Raw genomic sequence first — 19587 nt, 5'->3', positions numbered from 1 at the left:
TACCCTTTTATGTTCTTTATTAAGAAATTCACAGTTAATTAGCAGAAAAAAAAATTAATCAAGCCATATTTACGTAATTGTGCTAATTCATTGTGGCTAAAAAAATGATTGGAAAAACAAACCAATTATCTTAACGAGTGATGTCATCTCACATGGAATCTTAAGTAGGAAAGAATTGTGAGAGACTCACTCACCCAACTTTGGAAGAACGTGAATCTTCTTTTGATTGAATTAATTAGAACTTACCATGATTAGCCAATATCCTCCTTCATCTCCTCTTTGTTCTTCATTGCAAGCTGTCTTCCACTTGAATTTGGCCCTGAAATTAAAAAGAAAGCCCAACAGATCACGATGTAGATGAAGGTTGTTATAGCTTTTGTTACTGTTTAATCAAATAGCTATCACGAAGCTTCACACTTTGATGAATGTATTTCTACTATAAAAGCACTAAAGGAAATGATCAATAAAAATTACATACATGCATGAGAGTTTATGTTGAGTAACTATGAGGAATGGACATCTTTACAGTGTGAAATGAGTGTTTGAGGTAAGTATAACTTAATTTCTAAATCTTTCTAACGCTAATGTAATGTTGGAGAGAGCACAAGTCAACTTGAAGGGGTGGATGGAGGCAAAGAAGATATAAAGTATATCATTTTTTAAAATTCAAATTTAATTAAGTGTGAGTGCATCTCGAATGTGTTTGGTATAGTAAGATGAATCTATACGTACTTTGAAGTATTTGAACAAAACTACTCTCTATGTTATGATTATCAAACGTGTAACAAAAATTTAAGGATGAATTTTTTTTTTTTGAGAGGTACGAAAATTGACTGAGAGAGAAGTGTATATTTAGAGAAGTGTATATTTTTATTATAAAATAGAAGAAGCAAATGTTCACAACATTTTAGACAAAGTCTAACATAAAAATGTGCAAGCAATAAACTAATTGAAAGTCTCCAAAAATGATAGCGTGGAATAAGCTTTCCAATTAGCCAAATTAAACTTGATGTTTTTATTACAAATTTTTTTTAAGGATGGTATGAATTCATCATTGCTAAAAAAAAGTCCTTGCATATTTTTAAAGTCTTCCAAAAGTGCTATTCATTTTAGAATTTGGCTATAGTTAATTAGAAATGATTTGAAATATTGATAAAATTGACAGTGTGTAGGAATTCTTATAGAATGTGTCTAAGGTTTATTTTCTTTGATATTTATGAGTGTTCGAGCCAAATATATTTTTAGTTATGGTTTTGATTATTGTCGAAGGCGCTATATATATATTTTGACCACATTAATTAGCTCTTCCAAATCAAGTAAATATGGTTCCAACAATTATTATTGCTTACCGTGATTTGGGATTTTAACCTAAAAAAGTTTTAAAAACTGTTATCGCTATTGCTATTGCCTCCAAACCTTATACAAAATGGTAGAATGGAACACATTAAAGATGACAAAATCAACTAAAGAAGGCCAAAATCAACTAAAGAAGGCAATCGAACTCATGCTTATTTAAATGATGTACTTACAATCCCCTACCACACAGACAGTTTAATGTTTATATGCTATTGACATTTAATATGATCTCAAATTTTTAAGCTATATGTTGTTTGAGTTTGTAAGTTTTTTTATTTTCAATGTTATTAATTATAACTATGTAAGGTTGAACTTTCATATTTATATATTGTATTTTTCTTTCGTACATAGAGTTTATATCACCAATTTTTATACTTTATACTTAGTTAGAAGTTCTATTATCTATTTGGATTTGAATTCTCTCCTTATTTTCTATCTTCTTTCCATTTTCAACCAACATTGAGATTTTTTATTATTATTTCTGCAATATTATTATTATTTTTAAACCTTTTTTTCTGAATACAAAAGCAAAAAAGAAATAGGTAAAATTAATAATTATGAGATAGCGTACGTCAAAATATATAAGTAAGAATTAATATAATGAAATATGATAAATCAAGTCCCTCTAGCCAGCATCTCTTGAAGCCTTTTGAAAGATTCAAGCTTTTGCATACGTATCTGCTTCCGGAACCTCTTTATAAACAAATCTGCCGCTTCATCAATCTCTTCCTCAAGCTTAAACTCCTCTCCCTCTTCCTTGGAGTTTCTCATCATGTCGATAATCGACCCACCTGCAGCCTTCAGCTTTGCATCATCCATATCGTAGTCGTCCTCTTCGTTGAACATCGAATGTGTTAGGTCAGGGTACTTGTCATCCTCTTCCTCAACCTCGGCTGCCATCGCCACGCTTCCACTCGCCTGATACTGGCTAGCATGTGCATTGGTGGCATCGTAGAGAATGATGGCCTTGCTATGGTCGTCGACGTCATCGTCATGGTTGTTGTCGTGCCCGAGAATGTTGTGGATCTTGTGAGAGAGAGAATCAAGGAGGATTTTTTTGGATTTAACCATGGATAGCATGAGAAGACGAGCTTTGGTGGCGCTGAATTTGGTGTTGATGGCCATGGATTTGGCCTTTGCTATGGCACTCAAAACGGAAGTGATTTTCTTCAACAAAATAGAGGCTTTGTTCTTCATTATTTTAGTGAAGAGTGATATGACATGGAGAGAGTTGCATCAATATGGAATGTGTATATATAGAAATTGAAAAGAAAGAAAAAAAGGAAAGAAAAAGTTAATGGGGTAATTAAACAAAAAAAAAAAAAAAAAAGGTGCTTTTCTTTTGTATAGCACATGAGTGATTCGGGGGGCCGAAAGTGAAAGTGAAAGTGGGTGGTAAGTGACATTTGCAAAATCTCTTAAAAAGAAAGAGTGCTTCGTAAATACGTAAACTAAATGACACCCATAATAATCGAATGAATTTTAGTTGAATTTAGCATATATGCTTATTAATTCGTAATACCAGTTTTATTAATTTAATTTGTTATAAAAAAATTGATGTACTATTTGTGGTAATGGATTTCAATCACAATTGCAAAAGTAATTGATTGCTTTCTATTATGTACTTTAATCTACAAATTTGTCACATTTTTGTCACACTAATCACAATTGCAAAAATAATCAATTGTTTTCTATTATGTGTGTTTCAATAAATGCAAATGGATTAATAAAAATAGTATTCTTAACAAAAAAAAAAAATGACAACAAACATGATAAATTTCACCTAATTTTGTTTTATAATTATAGAAACACGTAAACAACAACCAACGTAATTAAATGAGATCCATTTTTTCATATTACTATTGATTTATTACATGTTCCTTGCGAAGAAAAATTTAACTTTAGTAATAATTTTTCTAGGAAAGATATGAGAAAATAATTCTTAGCTAGTAGCACGAGTATTGTATTATATTATATTTTTTTATTCATTATTATGTAATGATTTCAATGTGTTATACTTAGTATATATCTTGTGACACACATTAACTCAAAAGAGAGTTCGTATATATGAAATTTTCTATACTATTGTAGTGTGAATTTTTTTTCAAAAGAGATATCAATGGAAGAGAGCATTATTTACTTTTCTACCAACTTGCTTACTTTTTTTTCCTCCATGGTTAATTTTGAATGATGATTCAAAAGTATTCATATAAAACGAATTTGTCTATTAAAGACAATACAAGTTTATCAATGTAAGAAAGTTTAAGCAAAAGTTAGTAGGAATTATTACTTAACTATGAGTTAATTAAACAACAATGTTTAATTTGTTTATATTTGAATTAAAAAAAATTGTACAACCTGTTTCATTCATGGATGAAGAAGTGGGCATGCAATTGGAAAGATACATCTTTCTCTATTGCCTTTATTTGAAAAGTACGCAAATTGACACGAGCTCGAGGTACACATGGTCGGTGGAAACTTCTTTGCATGTAACCCTTTTTTTTATTTATTAATACTCATTATTAATTTTAATTAAACTGAATCTTTGATCTACTGACCAGGATATAAGTACCTTATTGAGATCTCAAATTGGCCGTATAATGATAAGTAAGAGAAGTCTAAAAAGTCACTCACACAAGCCCTTCATACGAACGAATCAAAAGTTTTATGATGCGATATAATTCTATTATTGAAAGAATGATACGATTGAAATTTTATTTAAAGATTAAAGTTTGTCACACAAATAAAATTTTATTGGTCATCAAATAATTGTGTTCTTTATTTATAGTTTAATTAACAATTCGTTAATTAGAGACTTAACTTGTATTGTTACTGTACCTATATATTTTGAATTGAAGTCACTATCTATCATTAATAATATAAATTTTGTATTATTGTCCATGTGAATTAAACTTAATTTATGTAGCATTTCATCCAAGAAGGTAAGAAGTGAAATCCTCGTTCTTCACAATTATTAACTTGCAGCATATAATTCAGATTCATAATCTAAAGTAGCAAAATGTTAGATTAGATTGTGAACTATTTGCATTTAATAGTGAATAATGTTATAAATCAACCTAAGAAGAATCATGAGGAAGATTATTGATTTGGGCAATTATTCCTAGTTAATATATTCACCTTAGCGTAATCTCAATTCATAATTAACGCGTTTATTAAGAATTGATTAGAATGTTTTTCATCTAAATGTATAAATGTATTTGGAACAGAAGTGGATGTCTCAATTTGAACTCGTATAATAAAACGATAACATAAAATAAGGCATATATTGAAACATAAGCTGAACACCTAATTTTTTTTTCATATGTTGTAAAATTTACATGGTAAACTACAACACATGGATTGAAAATTCGATTGTTGTTTGAAACTCGTCGCTTGAGTTCAAACTCCTAAAACATGTGATAAGAAATTAAACAACAAAACATAAACTTGTTAGGAAGAAGGCTAAGTCACACTCACTTGAAGAGTTTCATGTCTCTATTTGGAGTACAGATGGTCATGATAAATGTCACATCATCCATGATAAAACTCAGTTGAAGTTGCATCCAAACTCATAGCTAGAATACAAAAGACCCTTTGATTTAAGCTCAAAAAAAAAAAAAAAAGAGAAGATTAAAGAACCTATTTTAGGAGTGTATTCGTATGACATATAAAATGAACCTTTTGTTACGTAAAAATGAGATTTGTAATGTTCCAACGATCATGATCTCAATGCATGACACCTTCAATGGTCAACAAAGGAAATACTTATAGTAAAAAGAAAACAATTATGTTATAATTGAAAATAAAACTGTCGACAATTTGATTAAGGAAAATAAAATGTTTAAGGTAAAAAATAAAATTTTAATAAAAAGTAATCATAATTATTTATTCCTCATCGACCGCATCATGCTCATCATCTGATCGGCCAAACAACCGTGCATGCTTGTGGAGATATTAACAAATTCACATTTTGTGTATCTCTCCACCCCTCTAAAATACAGTGCGATAGATGACATCTATCATTGAACTCTTGGGGTATATTAGTGATAAATCAATACTTGCAATATAGTTTATCATTGATATATAGACTTTAACAAATTTTGTTATATTTGTAATTTTTTTAAATATTGTTATATACGTGAAATCTAAATGGTTGTATTTGCAATAATTATCCCTATTTTGTTCATGTTTATAAATTTATCATGGATTACATTTTTTTTTACAAATATATTTTATTAATGTATGGAATGGAAAAATCAAAATTTTGATCTTGAGATTGATACTACAAACACTGTATCAATTACTGGAGTTTGAGTGAAATTGTAAAAGTTGAATTGGTGTACTGCATGGAAATGTAAACCATATGATGTGTAACTTTATCTCCAAAAACTTTATATTCATGTTGCTCAATTTTTATTTGCATATATCTTCGTTCTCACTAAAATATCTCTTCATCTGTTTAATTTTCATACATAAATCAGAAACCACAAATATGTTATAAAACTTGTTTTGTTTTGTGTTGTAACTTTACAATGAAAAATAAAGAAATAAATTAAATTATCAAATATATTTGATATCTAAAAAAAAAAACCACCAAAAGCACAGAATAGAATGTAATAATATAAAAGATTTAAAACTAAAAATTTAAATAGTTCTCCACCTAAACAAAGTATATTTTAACATTTTATTATCGTTTTCTTAAAAAAGTTATTTTGCTTCTTAGGACTAATTTATATCATTAATTTTGATGTGTGCAACATAAAGTTGATATATGAGGCATGTACTTGAGCTAAATGTGCTTTTTTTAGTTTTTTTTTTTACATTTTAAAATATAACAATATAACTAAAATATAGCAAAATTTTATGTTCCACAATTTTAAAATTTTACTTCATTTTGTAAATAATTTCGATAGTTTTATAATTTAAAGAAACCTCTTTTATTTCTTTTTCCTTTTTCTATTTGATAAGTAAAGCATATAACTAAAATGCTTTATATTTAATTTGATAACTAAAATAAACCATTTGAAACTCCATATACAAGAATTACTATTTTCTAAAAGTTTATAGTATGATATAGATATTTTAAATAACTTTGAATGGAAAGTTAATAATTTAAAATGTGTTCATAATGATAATGAAGTTTTTTTCCATCTCAAATAGCTATGTAACTCTCCACCCAAAACAATTAGTTAGTTAGACCATCTGACTCTATAAATACATTGTAATATTGTGTGAGAAAATTAGAGACTAAATAATAGAGATAGTTAGGGAAAGTGTTCATCAAGTGAGACTTAAATATTCTTAAAACATGTGTTATAATTCTACTCCAAGAAATAAAGTTTTTAAATTGCTCAGCTTCAAAGTGGATGGTACATGGTAGGTCATTATTTAAGATCCAACCATTATAATAATCCTTAGTGTGATCCTTTTCTTCCTCTTATCTTTATCATTTCTTTCTTTCTTTTCAAGTGTTGATATTAGATTCATTCCACAAACATTATTAACTATGTTTTGAGTGCATGCAAATAAAGAAGATAATCAACTGCTCATTTTACATTCCAAATTAAATCACATTGAAAATTGAACATAAAATAAGGGTATATGTACATGTCTTTAATAGATTGATCTTTTCATGATATGCAATAAATTATGCAAATTAATAGGCGTTTAAAGGAGATATATAATGCAAGAGATGCCAATATAATTAATTACGCTCAACTTAATTACATAAAACCAAGTGCCTCATGATAAACTAAGTAAGAATTAAAAATAATGAAAAAAGTGGTGTAATTATAAACAAATTAGTAATACCGAACAAATAAAGTGGGAGAGAAAAGGTTGGTTGTCTCCTCTCTTCCTTAGTCGTTAAGCTCTTCATCTCAGTGGGAAGATGACAGAAAGATACTTGTGTTTGGGAGAAAAAAGTTGATGAAATCATGTCTATATATATATATATATATTAATATTCCTTAAAAAATGTGTTCATCCAATAATATATTAGAATCCTACTTTTTCTTTTTCAATTTCCTTTCTTTTCAAAATTAATAATCAAACTACTACTTTTAAGTTTCACTTGACTGTAAAAATCCAGATATTATATATTGAATTATGTCAATTTTATGGAAATGTTAATAGGAATATCAATAAATTAAATTGCTTACAGATGGACATTTTTAGGGAAATTAAAACTATAAAAGAATAATAATTAAATTTTGTTTAAATTTAAAATAGTTATTTCATCATTTTAAATAAGTTTATATTTCTCATTGTTACTAGTGCTGGCTATACTTTACAAATATTTTCTTAGGTAGATTATTTTCAATGTTTCAAGAGTTTCGTTCAATTTTTTAAGAGTTTTGTTCATTTTTTTTAAAGATATTGTAAACGTGAGGTGGAAGAATCAAACATATCATAAAAAAATAAAATTGTTTACACAAATATTAATTTGTTTAGAAATGTGAAAAGTAATTATACATTAGTTAGTAGTTGAATATAAGAGTATGTGCTTTCATAAAATAGATGCAAAATTTTGTTAATCTAAATCACAAAGTTTTGTATAAGAATAGGAAGAGTAAAGTTTGATTTCTATGTAAAAGAATAAAATTGGATCAAGTACTTGGAACATATGCGTTTAGTTCAAATCCCATGTAATTTTTGTTATTGAACTTTGATATGGACAAAATTTTGATTAAAGAAAAATTATTTTTAAAGTAGCATTAGTTGTGCACTAAAAGAATAAATAAATCGTTCCTAGTAAAAGGATTTTTTAATTTTTCAAGATATGAAATCATTTCTATCATGTAGAGATTGTTGGAATTAATTAATTTATAGGTGTGGGCTACAAATTAATGAAGTAGTAAAATCATATATTTTTGGACTATTTAATGGTTATATTATATACATGAGCTTGACCATGAGGCTATGCACGTGACTTATCGTGTATGGTGTGACTTTGCATGTACTCGAGCAGAAACCGATACATCTATTCTCTAGGCGTCATACAAAACTCAAGAAATTAGAAATTCTTTTTAAATTAAAATATTTAATTGATCTCAAACACTAAACATATTTAAATCATAATACATATAATTAAGATGTGGACACAATGTAAAGTGGATTAATAATCTATTACTATGATATTGATTATATTATTAGATTGAGCCTATTATACGATTGAATATAATGAGAACCCTAATTGAACAATATATAAAGAGAGTTAGAGTTATGGTTTCCAATATACCAAAAGTGTATTCGAGAAAGATTCTGTTTAGAGTATTTGATGTTTTTCGTTGAAGAAGACAATAACAATTTTATAGTCATCATCAATTCTTGATCGGAATCCCATATGTAATTTATTTTTGACAATTTGACATGAATGATCTTAAGAACTAATTTACTATATATATATATATATATAGACATAAAGTAATTATGTTAAAAACATTCAAATCAACTTGATTTTAAATTAACTACCTTACGATCAAATATCTTTAAAACAAAAATATAGATTTCTTGTTTCAAGGTTTGAACGCACCTTACAAATTTAATAAAAGAATCAATACCATTTTGAACGTTTTCGGTATGCACCTATCAACACATGAATTGCAATATATTCAAGAAGCTAAGTTTTTTTTGGCTAAACATACAAGAAAAAACGCAAAAACTAAATTCAATTTATCTTAAAACAAAACTCTTCTTAGACAAACCTAATAGCAAACCTTTAAATAGTCTTTCAATTAATATCTCAATAGACATCACAGTAAAAAAAAAAAAAGCAAACATAATGAGCACTACTCAACATATCATCAAAGGATAAGATTGGAAAATACTACCAATTTCATTAAAATGCACACATATATATAAACATACATACACATATAGTAAAATTTAATTAATATTAAAGATAATATGCATCTTTAAGCTTGCTAACTTCTCATTTAGTATTGAAAATTATTGCCTAAACTACAAATCTTTCCATGCTATATATATAGATTCAAATATATAGGTCGTATATGGTTCAACTAGGTAATTCTAGTCTTCTTTTGGTTTTGTTTTTCTTCTATGGCTATATCATTTTAGAAATTTTCTTATCATGTTTTTAAAATGTATGTCTTTATTGTTTGGACAACCATGAACTCGATTAATTATTAATTTTCAACAAATTTAGCTCGTTTGATGAACATTTACTAAATCAATTTATGCAAAGCTCCACAACAAGATAATTAGAATGTTGCGGTCCATACTGTTCATTACACTCGAAAAGTTGTTCAGTAAAAGAATATATAATCCAATTTTGTGACAATGTTCAATATTCAAGATTGTTTGCACTATCCAACTTTACAAAATGGCTCCTCCATTAATGACGCTTGGAAAACATCCCCACATCAACTTGAAACTTTCGTCCTAGAAGACCTTTGCACAATGACCATGAAATTCAGCTGAGGGATGAGATAAAATATTATCTTCCTAGTCCAAATGTGAATAGGGGCAAAGATATCCCCAGATGGAAGCTAAGCTCAAATGGTGGTTTCACCACTGCATTAGTCAAAAAGGCAAGAAACAACATATGCCAAAGCGCCAATCAGAATACAGACAACTCTTTGCGGGCAAGGATCTTTAAACAACTATAGAAAACAAAGACACCTAAGAAATATAGAACTTTCATATGGTCTCTTATCCACTGTTGCATAAATATAAACGTTGTTGTTCAAAGTTTTCTTCACCTCAATCCTAATTGGTGCTCATTATCGCCATCAATCTCAATGCCTTTTAATTTCTTTGTTCTTGCTTTGGGCTTGTCTCTAGTCCTTGGTGTCTTGGATGGTCGCTTTTCCAGCTTACTTCTCATGTATTGTCTTGTTATACATTAATGATCAAGCGGGAATGATGAAGGTGTTAAGGGGGTGTCTACCTAGTGGAGATGCTCGGGTGCACCTATTGACCAAAAGTATATTTTTTTTAAAAAAAAACAATTATGAATTCCAACACCAACCTAACTAGTTATTGTTTTTTTGTTATTTATTTTTTTTTCATGTAAACACATGTATATATAACGGTGTATAACATAGTTTTTCTTTACAACATACAAAGAAAAAAAAAAGAGAGAATAGAAGCAAAAAGAAAAGTTTTGTACTCATTCCAATAATTCCTCAAGAAAGAGATCCTTCGGATGGATGGTGACAATTTTTAACGAACCACGCGTATATCTTGTATTCATTCATCTTTCTGTATTCTCCTCTTTACAATATAATGTGTTGTGTTCAACATTATTAATTAATATCTTCAATTTAAAAAACATTAATTAACATTTAAAATTACATATCTTTTAATGAAAAATAAAACCAACAAATTAAGTGAGACATCCAAATCTAATAAATAATTATAAAACACAATCTCCCACCAATAAAAGGTAATTAATTAATAAGAATATTTACAATATCTAGAAACTTAGGTCATTTATCAAAACCTACCCTTAAATATGTAAAATTACGTTAAGAGGTTACCAAAAATTGAAATAAATGTGAAGAACAATGATTTCATGATCTCCATCAAAGTCTCTCCTACATTGACTTTCCACCACTCCCAAGTCCCAACTTCCTTTGATATGTCAAATTATGATGTATACTTTTTTCAAACTAGCAAATTTATGGTTAACTTAATTACCAAACCCTTTATTATATATAAATTAAACCAAACACATTATTATGTCATTTAGTTTATAATAATACTAAATGTTGTATCTAGATTTTAGGACGTGTCGAGTTGTAAATATATACACAGTATCTCATAAACTAGTTCAAAGGAGAGGAAACACATCCAACTACATTTTTGAAAATGGAACCCCAAACAAAAAAACCAAGTCAATATGTGTGGTTTTTTTTATTAGAACAATTGATATGAGTTTGGTGAAGAAAGGAGTTGTTTGTAGTTGGAGTCCTGAGTTTGAGGACACCTACCACATCTTTTTGTATGTCCCAATTCTCTATATTGAATAGCAAAAAAAATATTCCTTCGTTCCATCCACACACAAAATCATCCCTTTCAATTTTATTATATTTAAACGTGTCATCCTACAAAATTTATAGTGCGCTACAATAGTTCGTGTACATGCTACTTTTATTAACTATTTGATACGTCTTTGAATGATTTGTTAATTTATTATCTAGATCCACACCATTCTTAAATTTTGAAAACAAACATCAAACTAGAAAAAATAAACCACAAACCATAACAATTTTTGTTTACTATCTGAAAAGTTATTACAATCACATACAATAATTTTTTCTTTTGGTTCGATTTAGAGGAGCAATATCCTAATATTCATAGCATTTAATCTCTCAAATGGAATTTTTTGGTATTTTTTTGTCAAAAATATTTAATAAAAATTCTTTTTATTATTTAAGGGTAGTTGGTTAGTCTATGATAAAATATTATTTATTATAAAAGATAAAAGATTGGCCTATTTATTAGGAATGTTGATCTATATCTTTTATAACAAGAAGATTGAAAAGATCTATATATATTGAAGCTTCTTGTCAAGTTGAGAGTGACCATACTAGCTGGACTTTCAATTCAGAAAGTATTGATTTGTTGAAGAAGTTTCTCGAAGGTATCTCAGTTACCTTATATGGTATGACAAATAATTGAAGATCGTCAAGGAATTTGACAAAGTATCGATTAATAAAAAATATGAATGAATGCTGAGATAATTTTACTGTCGTCAATAAATTCAGGGGAGTCTGGATTCGTCTTCGAGGAGATTCACGATTACCTTCAGGGGAAGCCTAAATTTGTTTTAAGTTGTGAGTTGTGGTGATAACTTATCAAAATAGCTTTAGATTTATGTTACTGGCTTTTGAATCTCAATAATATTTCTTATCTGAGCAAAAAAGCTCCCCAGTTGTAGACCATATTTGCCAAACTGGGTTATCAAAGTCATATTTGCCAAACTGAGTTATCAAAGTCTTCTTTGCTATTTGTTCGTTTTGTTACGTTAGCTATTCATGCAATTAATCGCGTAAGTCATAGCTAGAGGATATTATTTATCATCTCACCTATTTTTTCAGAATTTAATTGTAGCTAAAATACTTAAGTTTAAAGTGTTTCTAACTTTGACAACTTGAAACAAAAGATATAGATTCTTTTATACTACTTGAAGTACGCCCATTTGAATTTATTGTACTTTTATGATGTAAGACAACTTCACTTCTAATATTTTGTCAAAACTTAATAGGTTGATGTGTTTACGTGTCAATCTGAAGCCAACCAGCTAGCTTTAGTTTCTTATTCCCTTGACTCACTAGCCAACCACACCTACATTATCGTCCATTTAGTTGAATCATCTATTGGTTTCAATCGCTTCAAGTGGTTTGATCGTTTTGATTGATTTTTAACTTGTACCTCTCTACTAAACAAAGAAGAAGTGTGTGGAAATAATTTCTTCCTAATAACACTTGGATTAAATAGATATTTTAGTTACATACATCTATGAAAAGTTTAAAGTTATTGTACATTACTGTTTAATTAGGTTGAAAATATTGTGAAAACTAAAGGAAAAGAAATCATAACAAATATAGTAATTACTCGTCTTCTTTGCTTGTTTGTGAGACATTCTCCTTTTAATCCGAATTAAAATGCTCTTAACCAATATTTCACTATAATTAACTTAAAAAAATATGTACATTGCAACAATGTTAATTTGTTGCTAGGGTTTATAATTCTTAGGTGTTTGTTCTTATTTGAAGTGTGACAATTCTTCAATGTTTGTTGAATATTCAATATTTATTCGTGCTAGTAGCGAGTTCATTATTGCAACCATTATTAACTTGTTGATATCAGAACAATTACAAAATACAACATTTTTTCTTTAAAAAATATTGTCAAATGAGTTAGTTGGTGCACTAGACGATTCCAACTTGATTGATACAAATACAGCATCATCGTCCTGTCCCAAGCTCAAATCATCAATAAATATTCAAAAGCTACAGAACTAAGAGAGAGGGAAGAAGGTTAGAGATAATCCAAAAGGGCAGATTCCAGAGGATACAATTACAAAGTTACAACATTAAACTAACACTTCATAATTTATGTGGACCAATTTGGGCCAAATAGTTATGCAGGTTCTTTTATATTACTTCATTTTTGTTTTTGAACTATATACACATACTTCCATTCAACAAATTAAAAGTGTTTAGTTCTCATGTAATTACCAAATAAAAGTGACTTTGGAATTTAAAAAACAAAGGATAATTTTGGAAGTTTGATAAAGTTTTAAATTTCACCTTTTGATTTTCCAACTTTTTTATATATTTACTCTACTTTAGTATCTAAACTTAAATAAAGAAAATAAGTTTTAGTCTCTACAAATTTTGCATTGAGAATAAAATATTTTTTTAAGGAAAGAAACCAATTTTAGTTGTCTATATTTTTTTTATAAATGTTACGAAATCGACAAAGAAAGAATACAAAAAACACAAAATAGAAAAAATAAATTAATACACATAGTTACATGGTTAACTAACCATACATCCATTAGACATAAGAACAGAACTATACTACCGTGAATATTATAGAATGCAAAAAGGTGGCACACACCTTTGGGATAGAGAGTTGTAGAACATACTTCATAATTATAAATAAACTGTAAATAATTAAATATTTCTAATAAATTAAAATAGAAATGGTATAAAGGTTTTTTTATTTAATCGTTACATTCAAAACGTCAGATAACATATTCAAGTCATTCTAATTATTGTGATTGTTTTTAGTATACAATAGGTTCACGATGAAATCCAAAGACCACTTAATTGTTAACACACATGCATGTTGAGTGTCAATAGAGTTATATGGTCGCCTTGGCTGCTCGAATGTCGGACGCTTTTTTATATTCTTGAACTATACATAAAATTGAAGCTATGATATGATTTAATAATTTTCAACTTTCAATTTGAAAACTTAGAGAACGAGTCTGCATATACAAAAGTATATTATATACCTAACAAGCCATTTGAAAACCTAAAGCTAGTCTAAACTCAATTCAATGAATAGGGGGAGATAGATAGTGTAAGCATGGAAAAAGAATTAACATTGAGGCAAAGAAAAAAACCTCACCCAAAGTAATAAACCTTGGAATCTAAAAGTTCAAAAAAAAAAAAAATTGAGAAAAAAATGATTAAAAAAAAAGTTAGTAGTAGTGGTAGGTGTATGAGAAGAGAATTCTTGTAGTAAAGCCTTCTTTCTTTGGCTTATAAAACAAACCAAAATGCTTTAGTCATTTGTTGTGTGGTTACATTTGGCTCTTTCATTCAATCCCTTCTCTCACCCACTCTTAACCTCCTCATTTATAACCATTCATTCCCACCTGTCCAAAATGCCCCTCGCTGCCCCTGTAGCTTCCGGTCAAACTGTTTGTGTCACCGGCGCCGGTGGCTTCATTGCCTCTTGGCTTGTCGAGCTTCTTCTTCAAAAGGGTTACATTGTCAGAGGCACGGTGAGAAATCCAGGTAAGGGAGATTTAGAGTCTCATTCGATAAGATTAATTTTTGTTTTTTCAAGTCGTCAAAATTTACAATCACTACCTGTAAAAAGTGTTTATAATCTTAATTTTTAAAAATCAAATGTTTATCAAATAAGTAGTTATTTCTATCGATATTTTACTTGAATTTTAATAACACCTCCTAAAGAGTAAAAATAAATCAAGATCATGTGAAAGTAGTATAGCGTAGATCAATAATTGTTGAATGAGAAATTGAACACGTTATATTTAGCTAGAGATTAAATTGACTTACATGGGTGGAAGTAGTGTTATAAATTTAGTTTTAGAAAACAAACCAAAAAAATCAAAACCTTATCATGGGTTTTACCAATAAAAGAAATACTTAGAATTTTTAGTTAAACTTTTAAAACAAATTTACTTTTTAAATTATTTTAAATTTTGTTTAAATTTTTAGTAAAACAAACAGTTGAAAGTAAATATCAAAACATTAAAGCTTATTTAATTTATCAGTAGAACGGTGTTTAATAAGCTTAACGCTAAAAAATTCATAAACATGATTGCCAAACCAAATCTTATTATTATTACTGCTATTATCGTCGTGGAGGTCGTCATCATTGTAAATTTAATTGCTGTAAGCTTTTCTATAATGAATAACTGTTTTTTACAAAGATGATCGGAAAAATGATCATTTGAAAGAGCTGGATGGAGCTGAGCAAAGGTTGACGTTGTACGGTGCTGATCTTCTTGATTTTGAGAGCCTTAAAGCCGCCGTTAATGGTTGCGATGGTGTTTTCCACACGGCGTCTCCGGTGACCGATGACCCAGTAAGTAGCTTGGTTTTTCATCACACACCGAACATTAATATTGATCTTATGTGCATGTAATTATTAGCCATTCAAATTTTTAGTTTAGTTTTAAAGACAAATGGCAAAAACCAACCTAAATTTGGATGGTGATAATTTCAATAATAATTTAAATAGTCCATATAATTTATATAATTTTGTAAGTTTGATGGTTGAATTTTAAAATTTGAATAAACTAAGTCTTTTAACTTAACTCATATAATTCAAGTACCAACCTAATTTATTGCGACTTGTTTTAATTATATCACCCATACAAAAAACATAAGTTAAAAGTCGATAATAAAGTATCACTATCTCAACCATTATCCATTTAACTTGAAAATGATTTTACACATTCAACCTCGTGATTTAAACCATGTTAATTTCCATGCATCTTATCAATCTCATATTAATCCACCATTGGCCCTGGAAGCTTAAATGGGTAAATTTTTGGTAAATTATAGAAATATATACTTCAACGTAACATTTAGTATTAATTTGAAAAAAAAAGCCAGAAAAAGTTCTTTTTCTTCAAATTCAATATAGGGACGACACTGTAACCTCAAAATTTCGGCCAAAAGTATACACTTTATATCAGTTGAATATGCTCTCTTTAATAAAATATTGATATATTCATTTCTTCATTTGTTGTTCATTAAAAAGTAGACACACAACCTCATACCTTCTTGGTAGGAAGATCATGTTACTCACTGCTAAGTTAAACTTTATTTGGACAATTTATTAATTTATTATAGTAATACAATTTCTTCTTCCCTTAAAGTTAAGGGCTGGTAACAACTTATTATAACCGAAACTGTCGACCAATTTAAAATTTTGAATTGAGTGATAGTTTAGTAAAAAATTCCTATGTTGATATAGGAAAAGGTGGAGCAGGCAATATTTGGGACAAAAAATGTTATAATGGCGGCGGCCGAGGCCAAGGTCCGGCGAGTGGTGTTCACATCATCCATTGGAACTATATACATGAACCCCAATCGGAGCCCCGACACGGTGGTGGATGAGTCTTGTTGGAGTGATCTCGAGTATTGCAAAAATACTAAGGTAATTAAACCTACTGATATCTGAGGGGAAAACAGAGAATATATTGTATTGACTGTTTTGAGATTTTCCACACTATTACTTTGGAGTACAGAATTGGTATTGTTATGCAAAAACAGTGGCAGAGCAAACAGCATGGGCAACGGCAAAGGAGAAAGGGGTGGATCTAGTTGTGGTGAATCCCATGTTGGTGCTTGGACCATTATTACAACAGTCAATAAATGCAAGTGTTGCTCATATCATGAAGTACTTGACTGGCTCTGTCAAGACTTATGTCAATGCAGTTCAAGGTTTACTAATATTATTATTATTTGTTCATGTTTTATAACTAAACTAATTGACATTAGTTTCACAAAGTTCGTTCTTAATTAATTTGTGTGTGTGTATATATATATATATATATATGTTTAATGCAACAAATTTTATTAGGGTATGTTCATGTCAAGGATGTTGCAAAAGCTCACTTGTTGGTGTATGAGACTCCCTCTGCCTTCGGTAGATACATTTGTGCTGAAACTATGCTTCATCGAGGAGAATTAGTTGACATTTTGGCTAAGTTCTTCCCTGAGTATCCCATTCCTACCAAGTAAGTACTGATCCTCTTTTTTTTTTTTTTTATTCAATTACATCTACATTTAGATCATTTTTTTTCTTCTTTTGCAATATTCTGTGGTTGACATTTCAAGAGTATATTTGAAGTAGAATTTGGCCACTAGATTGTTAGACAAAAAGTACATCGTAAAAGAAATAATAATTAAAGTTCAGAAGAGAAAATGTCGATGTTACTTTAGCTCTTAACAGTCACTATATTTTCTGAGATTAATTTGCTAGAAATTATTTTTTTTAAAAATGGTGAATCAAATCAAAATAACCAAAAAAAAAAAAAAAAACTTAAAAGAGATAAAATGAAAAGAAGAGATAAATTCCAAGGATTCAAAAATTAATACCTGACGATACATAGTAAAATAATTTGTAGAGGCTTGGGTTTTCAGTTTCTAGTTGACCCATAAAATTTGGTAGGAAAATGGGTGTAGAATTATTATTATTATTGTCTTTTCTCATGTGTGGTAGGAAAATCAAAGAAAAAGAACCCAAGTATGACTTCTTGGTGCAACTCAACTACCCCTAAAAGATTTGGACTAACTTTGCTTTTGTAGGGTTGGTGGTAGAATTTCATTCATATTATACAAAAATAGTTTTTAAATATAGAAAAATGAATTAAAATATTATAAATATAATTAACAAAATTTTATTTTCTATCGACAATAAAGCGTGAAATTTTCGATAATTTTTTATAATTTTGTCATTTTAAACAATTTTCAAAGAGAAAAAAGCCTCCAAAGAGACATTAGGTATTTGATTTGTGTTCATAAGTTTTATTTATTTTTCCATAAAATGATTGATAAGAAACAATATTAAAAAAAAATAACAGGTCAAAACTAAAGTAGGTTAGACTCAATTATTGACCAATATATATGAAAGCTTGAATATTTACAAAAGAATATCATTGGTGTGATTTCTATAACACACAGGGAGTCTTTCAAATATATATTTTGACTTTGAAAGTATAATTTCTCAGAAATACAAAGTTTGAAATATATATTTAAAAGACATCACTATACATTAATTGTAATATATAATTCAGAAGAAAATTTTGGAAACCTAAAAACATTATTACAAAAACATTTCAATGCTATTTGGTAAAAAAACAAAACAAAACGAATCTCGAACCTCGGTATGTTTAAATAATATGTAAACATCGTACGATATTATTTTAATTTTTCTATAAATACAAAGAAAACAAATAGACGTAAAATATATCACAATATTTACAAATATAACAAAATGTCATTGTTTATTAGACTCTGATAAAAATTATTATCATCTATCACTGTTTTCAACACAGATAGCCACTCATTATTCAAGACAAAAATGTATAACTTAATTATACTTATCATACTTTAATATTTGAAACCAGAAGTGCTTTTTTCATATATATACTTGACTTTTTTCTAATGAAGAAATTGTATTTGATATTGGAATGAGTGTAGGTGCTCTGACCAGGTGAACCCTAAGAAGAAACCTTACAAATATAGTGTGAAAAAGCTGAAGGACTTAGGCATGGAGTTCATACCTGTGAAGCAATGCATATATGAAACTGTGAAGAGCCTTCAAGAGAAGGGTCATCTTCCACTTCCTGCTTAATATTACAATTACAAATATTTCAATCTAAGTCTCTGCCACATCTTCATTATAAAAACCAATTAACTTAAACATATAATATATATATCCTAATGAGGAAAGGTACAAACATATATATAAAGAAAGATGGAGAGAAAGAAAATATATAGATCTTGCTATATATCCCCCATTTCTTATATATACATATAGAAACATATATATATATATATATATATATATAGAAACCAAATTATAGAAAATGTAATGCAAATGTGTATTTAGTTAATTAGTATTACATCTTTGAATTCTCCTTTGTTATATATTTGTTGTACGTAATCAGTTCACAGTCGAGGATCTACGTAGAGATCATGTGGGCATGTGTCCTTAAATTCTCACTGTTTTATATATTCTTAATATAAACAGAGTTTGTTTAAAGAAAAAAGAAATAACGTGATCAACAAAAAGAAAAAAATATATGCAAATGAGGTTTTTAAAGGAACATTATTTTACTTTAGAAAAAATGTTCCATTGAGTACGAAGTTTGATAAGTTGAAGAAAACTATTCTTATTTCAAAGGAAAATTAATATATATATTTCATGCTCTGAACTGAAAACAACAATTTCCTACAAAAAGAAGAAAAACTTATCATCAAG

General features: G+C 28.4%; 2 protein-coding genes across 3 annotated transcripts; one reads left to right on the top strand and one right to left on the bottom strand.

The window, feature by feature from the left end:
* Nucleotides 1-1895: 1895 nt before the first annotated feature.
* On the bottom strand, nucleotides 1896-2593 carry LOC116402536. Its single transcript, XM_031882002.1, has one exon. It carries the CDS (start codon nucleotides 2551-2553, stop codon nucleotides 1972-1974), a length of 582 nt encoding a protein of 193 aa, XP_031737862.1. The 5' UTR covers nucleotides 2554-2593; the 3' UTR covers nucleotides 1896-1971.
* A 12024-nt stretch (nucleotides 2594-14617) lies between these two features.
* On the top strand, nucleotides 14618-19251 carry LOC101219069 (cinnamoyl-CoA reductase 2). 2 transcript variants are annotated; one of them, XM_031882025.1, is made up of 6 exons: nucleotides 14618-14858; nucleotides 15548-15675; nucleotides 16573-16755; nucleotides 16847-17042; nucleotides 17182-17338; nucleotides 18804-19251. In XM_031882025.1, the coding sequence occupies exons 1-6, from the start codon at nucleotides 14726-14728 to the stop codon at nucleotides 18955-18957; spliced, it is 951 nt and encodes a 316-aa protein (XP_031737885.1). In that variant the 5' UTR covers nucleotides 14618-14725; the 3' UTR covers nucleotides 18958-19251. The 2 variants fall into 2 exon arrangements, with proteins under 2 accessions (XP_031737885.1, XP_004137661.2); XM_004137613.3 differs by having other exon boundaries at nucleotides 14621-14858; nucleotides 15521-15675; nucleotides 18804-19075.
* The last annotated feature ends 336 nt before the right edge of the window (nucleotides 19252-19587 follow it).

This window comes from Cucumis sativus, chromosome 3, assembly GCF_000004075.3.
Source record: "Cucumis sativus cultivar 9930 chromosome 3, Cucumber_9930_V3, whole genome shotgun sequence".
Taxonomy (NCBI): domain Eukaryota; kingdom Viridiplantae; phylum Streptophyta; class Magnoliopsida; order Cucurbitales; family Cucurbitaceae; genus Cucumis; species Cucumis sativus.
Note: the sequence above shows the minus strand (reverse complement) of the source record. Positions and strands in the feature narration are given on the sequence as shown.

What these genes read in the sequence shown, in the direction of transcription:
- LOC116402536 (XM_031882002.1), bottom strand. Translation starts at nt 2,553, where the DNA reads ATGAAGAACAAAGCCTCTATTTTGTTGAAGAAAATCACTTCCGTTTTG.
- LOC101219069 (XM_004137613.3), top strand. Translation starts at nt 14,726, where the DNA reads ATGCCCCTCGCTGCCCCTGTAGCTTCCGGTCAAACTGTTTGTGTCACC. An exon ending in TTATGTCAATGCAGTTCAAG is followed by an intron (nt 17,043 to 17,181) that starts GTTTACTAATAT and finishes AAATTTTATTAG; the next exon opens with GGTATGTTCATGTCAAGGAT. An exon ending in GAGTATCCCATTCCTACCAA is followed by an intron (nt 17,339 to 18,803) that starts GTAAGTACTGAT and finishes GAATGAGTGTAG; the next exon opens with GTGCTCTGACCAGGTGAACC.